Here is a 9758-nt window from a genome sequence, read left to right as displayed (position 1 = left end):
CGGCACGTGTGTGAAATTACTTGTTCGGGTTTATTTGATGCAGCATTGTCTATAAAATTAGATACATCCCAAGTACCCAGCAATGGAGGACTAAGTTATAATATCTGAAAGGCATTGACATTAACATATCATTTGACATGAGCGTTATCTGCAAAATAATACTGAATATGCAGGAAAAGGAAACCCTAAAAGTTGCTTTCTAGGGATGGTAAATGGGAAAGAATTATACATGACCGATTTTTACTATTATAAAATACGAGATTTTTAAAAATTTTATCTTTTAATACATAAAAAATGTGTAAGGACTTGCATACATTGCCATTTTTTGCTTCCCATTCAGTGTACATTCCCACAGAAACCGAACATACTATTAAGGCGTTCAGGCACCTAGCCTTGTGGTTGGGTGAGAACTACTCTAATGGAGTCTTACACTCTTATTCCTCCATCTTTGAGGTAAGGGTGGGATGATTAGGACAAAAATTAATTAGTATATTTCTTACAAAAATTTGTTTTCACAGAAGAACAGCATTTTAAATTGTATTTAACATCTATAACCCACAACTTCTTCAAAAAGATGCAGAATGGTAAAAGGAGACCCTTGGAAACTTGTTCTCTGATGAGGTCTGAGTGAACACAATTACAGACAAAGGCTTCATCCCAAATTATGAGTAGCATAACACCACTGGAGCCTAGACACGCGTCCGTCAGGCAGTAGAATCTCCTAACAGCTTAAATGTGTGGAGTAAAGGTTTGCGAAGAATCCAGGATGACACTGAATTTTGTGTTTATTTTTAATAAATTGCAATACTGATTACTGTGTAATGTAATTAGTCATAATAGAGAATTAGTCTAATGGAAAAAAGAAATAATTCTGCCTTTGGGGTATTTCCTTGGAGTTAAGAAAAATGAAAATTCTAGGGATGCAGAGCTTGATTGGTGACCTGTGGCTAGATTTGCTGTAACATGCTCACTAAAGTAGTAAATTTCAAACGCTTTGCAATGTAATTATATGCTATCATATATCTCTGGATCTAATTTTTAAATATGTGAAAACTAGAGTGTATTTTAAGATATATTTATGTTAAATTTCTTTTTGCTTAGACAATAAGGCAATGTATAAATCATTAATTTTTGCAGATTGCATTTTTATGGTAATTAAATATTAGACTTTTCAAGTGTTTTTATATAAAGCTTCACTTGTCGATCTCACAACAGTTCTCTATGGTTGAAGTAGTAGTCTTGTTTTTTAAAGCCCAGAGAGTTTGTGACTCATTTAGTCACACACTTACGATAGAAACATAACTTAGTCTTCTGCCTCCAGATGTTGTCATTTCTTCACCCTCGCCTAGTTATTCTTTTGTTTGTTTCTATGTCATATTACAGCTGTCGTCTGAGAGCATGCTTTTTGTCTTTTCAGGATATGGCGTTAGTTGCCCCTGAGGCTCCTTCAGAACAAGCCAGGAGAGTTTTTCAAACCTATGATCCAGAAGGTAAGAGATTTTATTATTTTATTAACATCGACTCTGTTTTACATCTTTATATATTTGAAATATGTCAGTACTTACCTGAGTTTTATTCATAAGTTATTGGATTATAGAATGAAACATACACTGCATTTCTTAAGCATTTTAATTGCGAAATGATGAAAATAGGAACAAATAAAATAGGACATTTAAGTACTCGTCAGGTTCTGACATGGCATAAGGTTTTCGTGCTTTCTGGGGTACTGATGTATGGCAGCTTGAATCTTGACTTCTGGTAGTCGGTGTTAAACAGGGAAAAATACCAGCTCCCAAACAAGCCGTTGTAAAGGTAAGTCGTTTCCTTCTTTTTTCCTTTGTTAATTAATTAAATAAACAATTCTTCCAGAACATTTTTAAATTGAAATATAATTGACATACAACATTCTATAAGTTGAAAGCATACAGCATCTTGCTTTTATATATCTATATGCTGCAGTCATTACTACAGTAGTGTTAGCCAAAACCCCTGTCACATCGCATAATTAACATTTCTTTTTTATAGTGAGAAAAATTAAGATGTAATGTTGGCATCTTTGAAGTTTATAATTCGGTATCGCGGACCATGATCACTGTGCTGTGCATTAGATCCCCAGGACACATTTCTTGATTAGTTGTGAGTTCGCACCATTAGGCACCATCTCCCCAGCTGGCCCATCTCTCAGGCCCTAGCCACCAGCATTGTTTTTACAAACCTAGTTGTTTAAGATTCTACACATAAGTGAGACTGGACAGTATTTGCCCTCTCTGCCTGCCGCCTTTCAATTATCGTAATGTCCTCAAATGCCATTCGTGTTACAGAAGGCAAGATTTCCTTATTTCTCATGGCTGAATAATATTCCATTGTGTGTAATTGGGGGTGTGTATATGTATGTCTGTATGTGTATTCATTCATGCACACATACGCTTTGTTCATTTATTTCTTTATCCATTGATGGACACTTAGGTCGTTTTCATATCTTGGTTATCATCAATAATGCTGCAGTGACTATGGGTGTGTACTGATTTCAAGTTCTTTAGATATATACCTAGGAGTGGATCATATGGTAGTTCAAGTTTTAGTTTTTTGAGGAACCTCCATACTGTTTTCTGTCATTGGCATACCACTTTACATTCTCACCAATAGTGTATAAGGGTTCCCATTTCTCTACATCCTCACTAACAGTTATCTCATCTTTTTAATAAAAGCCATCCTACCAGGTGTGAAGTAATACCGTGATTTTGATTTTCATTTTTCTGATGACTAGTGATATTGAGCATCTTTTCATATAGCTTTTGGCCATTTGTATGTCTTTAGAAAAATGTCTTTTAGGGTTCATTGCCCATTTTTTAATTGAATTATTTGCCTTTTTGCTATTGAGTTCTGTGAATTCTTTATATGTTAGATATCAGCCCCTTATCAGATATACTGTTCGTGAATATTTTCTCCCATTCTATAGGTTGCCTTTTCAATTTATTATTTCTTTTACTGTGCAGAGGCTCTTTAGTAGTTCCACTTATTTATTTTAGTTTCTGTTGCTTGTGCTTTTGGTGTCTTATCCAAGAAATCATTGCTAAGACTGACTGATGACAAGTATCTTTTTCTGAGCCTTTTGGTGTCTTATCCAAGAAATCATTGCCAAGACTGACTGACTGATGACAAGTATCTTTTTCTGAGTGTTATCTTCTAGGAGCTTTACAGTTTCAGGTCTTACATTTAAGTCTTTGATTCATTTAATTTTTGTGAGTAGTATAAGATAGGAATCCAGTTTCATTCTCTTGAATGTGGTTACCCAGTTTTTCCAGTTTATCGAAGAGTCTATCCTTTCCCCATTGTGTGTTCTTGGCCCCTTGTCAAAAATTAGTTGACCGTATATGTGTGGGTTTATATGGGCTCTCTATTCTTTTACACTGGTCTGTGTGTCTGTTTTTTCCTAGCGGTACCATATTTGATTACTGTAGCTTTGTAATATAGCTTGAAACCAGGCAGTAAGGCGCCTCCTAATTTGTTCTTTCTCAGGATTGCTTTAGCCATGCAGGGTCTTTTGTGGTTCCAAACAAATTTTAGGACTTTTTTTCTATTTCTGTGAAAAATGCCATGAGATTTTGATAGGGATTGCACTGAATCTGTAGATTGTTTTGGATGGTGAGGATGCTTTCACAATAATAATAATTCCAATCCAAGAACACGGGGTCTCTTTCCATTTATTTGTGTTTCCATCAGTGTGTTACAGTTTTCAATATATAGGTCTTATACCTCCTTGTTTAAATTTATTCATAAGTATTTCATTGTTTTCCAGGCTATTGTAAATGAGATTACTTTCTTAATTTGGTTTGTTTTTAGTGTACGGAAATGTGACTGATATATGTATGTGGATTTTATATCCTGCAAATTTACCAAAATCATTTTTGCTGTAGTTTTTTAGTGGAGTCATTAGAGCTTTACTATAAGATCGTGTCATCTGCAGAGATAATTTTACTTCTTCCTTTCCAATTTGGATGCCTTTTATTTTTATCTTGCCTAATTGCTGTGTTTAGGACTGCCAATACCATGTTGAGTAGAAATGGTGAGAATGGGCCTCTCTATCTTGTTCCTGATCTTAAAAGGAAGGATTTTAACTTTTCCCCATTGAGTATAATGTCAGCTGTCAGTCTATAATATATGGCCTCTATTATGCTGAGGAATATTATTTCTATACCAAAATTTTTGAGCAGTTTTATCACGAAAGGGTTTTGTATTTTGTCAGGTTTTCTCTGCATGAGATGATTGTAAGATTTTTTTTCTTTTATTAATATGAATATCACTTCGATTAGCATTTATTAAACCACCCTTGCATCCCTGGAATAAATTCCACTTGATTATGGTATATAATCCTTTGAATGTGCTGTTGAATTTGGTTTGCTAATACTTAGGAATTTGGCATCTATATTCTTTAGGGATATTGATCTGTAATTTTCTTTTCCCAAAATATCCATCTCTCCCTTTGGTATCTAGGTAATGCTGGCCTCATAAAATGAGTTTGAAAGTATTCTTCAATTTTTTTTTGAAAGAATATGAGAAGGATTGCTATAAATTCCTTAAATGCTTGGTAGAATTCACCAGAGAAACCACCTGGTCCTGGGGTTTTCTGAATTGGGAGATCATTGATTACCAATTCAGCTTTTTTTTTTACTAGTAATCTGTTTAGATTTTCTATTCATGATTCAGTCTTGGTAGGTGGTATATTTGTAAGAATTTATCCATTCCAGATTGTCTAAAGTATTGGTATATAATTGTTCATAGTAGTTGCTCATGAACCTTTGTATCTCTGTGCTATCAGTTGTAATGTCTCATCTTTCATGATAATTTTTTGTTTTTATTTCAGTCCTCTTGGTGAGTTTAGCTAAAGGTTTGTCATTTTAAAAAATCTTTTTGGAGAACCAGTTCTTAATTTCCTTGCTCTTTTCTATTGTTTTTCTGGTCTCTTATTAATTTCTGTTCTGATCTTTATTTCTTGCCTTCTAACTTGGGGCTTTGTTTATTTTCTAGTTCTCTGAGGTATGTGTGGTTGTTTACTTGAGATCTTTCTTGTTTCTTAATATAGTCATTTATTGTTATAAACTTTCATCTCAGAACTACTTTTGGTGCATCTGGTAGGTTTTGATATGCTGTGTTTCTATTTTAGTTTGTTTTAAGGTATTTATTTTCCTTTTGATTAATTTTTGACCCATTGGTTACTCAGGAGCACGTTGTTTTATCTCAATATACTTGTGAATTTTCCAGCTTTCCTTCTGTTGTTGATTTCTAATTTTATACAATTGTAGTCAGAAAAGATCTTTGGTATGCTAAGTCATATTTTGTGACCTATCATGATCAAACCTGAAGAATGTTTCATGTGTACTTGAAAAGAATATGTATTCTGCTGTTGGATGAAATGGTCTGTATACGTTTATTAGGTCCATTTGATCTAAAGTGTCATTCAGGTACAGTATTTCCTCATTGATTTCCTGTCTGGATGATTTATCCATTGTTGAAAATAGGATATTGAATTCGTTAGTATTATTACAGTGCTGTATCTATTTCTCCTTTCAGATCAGTAATAATTGTTTACTATATTTAGGCGCTCTGACATATGGTACATATATGTTTATGGTTATTATATGCTCCTGAAGAATTGATACCTTTATCATTATATGGCATTGTCTCTCTTTTGTTACAGTTTTTGACTTAAAGTCTTTTATCTAATAAAGCTACTCCTGCACTCTTGGTTTCCATTTGCATGAAATATCCTTTTTGTTCACTTCACTTTCAGCCTGTGAATGTCCTTAAAACTTGAGTCAGTCTTTTTGTAGGTGGTACACAGAGGGGTTTTGTATTTTTATCTATTCAGCCACACTGTCTTTTAATTGGAGAACTTAAACCATTTACATTTAATTACCAATAGGTAAGGACTTACTGTTGCCATTTCATTAATTGCTTTGTGATTGATTTGTAGTTCTGTAGTTCCTTTATTCTATATCTTTGTGACTTAATGCTTTTTTAATCACTTGTGTATATGTTATAGGTTTTGGCTCTGGTTAATCATGTGGCCTTTCATTATACATCTCATAATTGTCTACTTTAAGCCGATAACTTCAATTACATAAGAAAGTTCTACCCATTTCCATTCCCCCATAACTTATTTTGATATCCCAATATACATCTCTTTATATTGTGTACCATTAACATAATATCGTAACTATAGTTATTTTTAACACTTTTGTCTGTTAACCTCTATGCTAGAGTTTAAAGTGATTTACATACCACCATTACAGGATATTTTGTTTTTGTTTTAAATGAGGTATAATTAACATATAACATATTAGTTTCAGGTGTATAACATAATGATTCTGTATTTGCATACATTGTGAAATGACCTCCACAGTAAGTCTGGTTAACATTCATTGCCATACATAATTACAAAATTTTTTTTTCTTGTGATGAGAACTTTTAAGATCTAGTCCCTTAGCAACTGTATTTCAGATATAAAATACAGTATTATTAACTATAGTCACCATGCTAAACATTATATCCCCGGGACTTATTGATTCTGTATTTGCATACATTGTGAAATGACCTCCACAGTAAGTCTGGTTAACATTCATTGCCATACATAATTACAAAATTTTTTTTTCTTGTGATGAGAACTTTTAAGATCTAGTCCCTTAGCAACTGTATTTCAGATATAAAATACAGTATTATTAACTATAGTCACCATGCTATACATTATATCCCCCGGACTTACATTATAACTGAAAGGTTGTACCTCTTGACCCCTTCACCCATTCTGCCCACCCTCCACCCCTTGCCTCTGGCAGCAGTCAGTATGTTCTCAGATTCCACGTATAAGTGAGATCTTACAGTATGTCTTTTTTTGACTTATTTCTCTTAGCAAAATGGCCTCTAGATCCATCCCCGTTGTCACAAATGGCAGGGTTTTCTCCTCTTTTTATGGCTGAATAGTATTCTGGTGTGTATATATACCGCATTTTCTTAATTCACTCATCCATTGATGGACACTTTGTTTTGATAACCTGGCTATTATAAATAATACTTTTGTGAACATGGGATTGCATATGTCTTGGTGAGATAGTATTTTTGTTTTCTTCACATAAATACTCAGAAGTGGAGTTGCTGGATCATATGGTAGTTCTATTTTTAATTTTTTAAGGAAACTCCATACTGTTTTCTACAGTGGCTGCAACAGTTTACATTTCCATCAACAGTGTTCCCTTCTCCACATCCTCACCGACACTCAGCATTTCTTGTCTTTTTGATAATACCCATTCCCCCAGGTGTAAGGTGATACCACATCGTGGTTTTGATCTGCATTTCCCTGATAATTAGCGATGCTGTACACTTTTTCACATAGCTGTTAGCTTCCATATTCTTGACAAATGTGTCTCAGATCTTCTACCGATTTTTTAATTGGATTATATGGAAGTTTTTTGCTCTTGAGTTGTATGAGTTCTTTCTATATTTTGTAGATTACCCCCTTGTCCTATATACGATTTGCAGGTCTTTCTCCCATTTAATAGGCTGCCTTTTCATTTTGTTTATGGCTTCCTTTTCTGTACAGAAACCTTGTTTTAGTTCAATGTAGTCCTACTTGTTTATTTTTGCTTTCGTTGCCTTTGCTTTCGGTATCAGATCCAAAAACATCATCATCAAGACCTGTGCCAAAGAGTATATAGCCTCTGTGTCTTTCTAGGAATTTAATAGTTTCCAGTCTCAGGTTCAAATCTTTAATCTATTTTGAGATAAGCTTGTCTATGGTGTAAGATAGTGATCCATTTTCATTCCCAACACCATTTATTGAAGAGTCTGTCCTTTCTCCATTGTATATCTTGGCTCCTTTGTCATAAATTAATTGACCATGTATGCATTGGTTTATTTCTGGCTTCTCTGTTCTGATCCATTGATCTACGTGTCTTTGTTTATGCCAGTACCATACTGTTTTGATTACTATAGCTTCGTAATATACTTTGAAATTAGGGAGCATTATACTTCCAGCTTTGTTCTTCTCAAGATGACTTTGGCTCTTTTGGGGTCTGTTGTGGTACCATGCAAATGTTAGGATTGTTTGTTTATTTCTGTGAAAAATGACCTTGGATTTTTGATAGAGATTGCAGTGAATCTATAGATTTCTTTGAGTAGTATGAATATTTTATTCTTCCAGTCCGTAAACATGGACTGTCTTTCCATTTATTTGTGTCTTCCTTATTCTCTTAATGTCTTATAGTTTTCGCTATACAAGCCTTTTACCTCCTTGGTTAACCTTATTCCTATGTATTTTATTCTTTTTTTTATGCAATTATAAATAGGTTTTTTTAATTCTCTCTCTGATAGTTTATTATCAATGTGTAGAAATGCAACAGATACTTGTATATTGATCTTCTATTCTGCAACTTTTGAATATTTTAGTTCTAACAGGTGTTTTTTAGTGGAGTCTCCAGGGTTTTCTATATATAAAATCATGTCATCTTATAAATACTGACAGTTTTACTTTTTCCTTTGTGATTTGGATGCCTTTTATTGCTTACCCCCCCACACACACACACCCACCCCCACTCCCAATCGTTGTGGCTAGGACTGCCAATACTATGTTGAATAAAAGTGGCAAGGGTGAGTATTCTTGTCTTGTTCATAATCTTAGAGTTTTGAAAAGCTTTTAGCTTTTCACCAGAGTGTGATATTTGCTGTGGATTTGTTATATATGGCCTTTGTTATGTTGAGATACATTACCTCTATTCCCACTTTATTGAGAGTTTATATCATAAATGGATGTTAAATTTTTGTCAAATTCGTTTTCTGCATCTAGTGAAATGATCATGTGATTTTTTTTTATCTTTCATTCTTTTAATGTTGTATATCACAATTGTGGATTTTGAATCATCCTTGGAGCTCGGAATAAATCCCACTTGACCACAGTTTTTGTTTTTTATTATTTTAATGTATTGTTGAATTTGGTTTAATATTTTGCTGAGGTTTTTTGCATCTGCGTTCATCAGGGATATTGGTCTGTAATTCTCTTTCCTTGTGGTGTCCTTATCTGGTTTTAGTATCAGGGTAATGCTGGTCTAGTAAAATGAGTTTGGAAGTGTTCTCTCATCTTCTATTTTTTGGAAGAGTTTGAGAAGGATCGATGGTATTCTTTAAATGTTTGATAGAATATACCAGTGAAGCCATACGTTCCTGGATATTTGTTGGCTGGGAAGTATTTGATAACTGATCCAATCTCTTTACTAGCAATCTGACTGTTCTGATTTTCTATTTCTTCATGATTCAGTGTTGGTAATTTGTATGTTTCTAGGAACTTATCTGTTTTTTCGAGGTTGCCAATTTTGTTGGCATGTTCACAGCACTCTCTTTATCCTTTACATTTCTGTGTTATCACTTTGAACGTCTCATTTCTGATTTTGAGTCCTCTTTTTCTTTGTGAATCTAAAGGTTTGTCAGTTACATTTATCTTTTCAGAAAAACAGCTCTTAGTTTCATTGTTTTTTTCTATTATCTATTTGGTCTCTATTTCATTTATTTCTGTTCTGATCTTTTGTTATTTTTCGTCCTTTTACTACTTTGGGCCTTCCTTTGTTCTTTTCTTTCTAGTTCCTTGATGTAAATAAACTTTACACCTCCAAAGGGGATTTTGAATTTGACTGTATACTCAACTTTGCCAGTGAATTTTATACTTTCATGTTTTCATGTTACTGATTATAGTGTCCTTTTCTTTCAGTTTC

General features: G+C 33.7%; 1 protein-coding gene across 1 annotated transcript in view; it reads left to right on the top strand.

The window, feature by feature from the left end:
- Positions 1–9758, top strand: part of MINDY3 (MINDY lysine 48 deubiquitinase 3) — an 81550-nt gene that overhangs the window by 54006 nt on the left and 17786 nt on the right. Inside the window, exon 11 of the mRNA XM_006906982.3 lies at positions 1418–1490. Coding sequence (XP_006907044.1) covers positions 1418–1490 — 73 coding nt within the window. The remainder of the gene's footprint in view (positions 1–1417; positions 1491–9758) is intronic.

The sequence above is a fragment of the Pteropus alecto genome, unplaced genomic scaffold, assembly GCF_000325575.1.
Source record: "Pteropus alecto unplaced genomic scaffold, ASM32557v1 scaffold11, whole genome shotgun sequence".
In the NCBI taxonomy this organism is placed as follows: domain Eukaryota; kingdom Metazoa; phylum Chordata; class Mammalia; order Chiroptera; family Pteropodidae; genus Pteropus; species Pteropus alecto.
The sequence above is the reverse complement of the archived record's forward strand: the minus strand, read 5'-3'. Positions and strand labels throughout refer to the sequence as shown.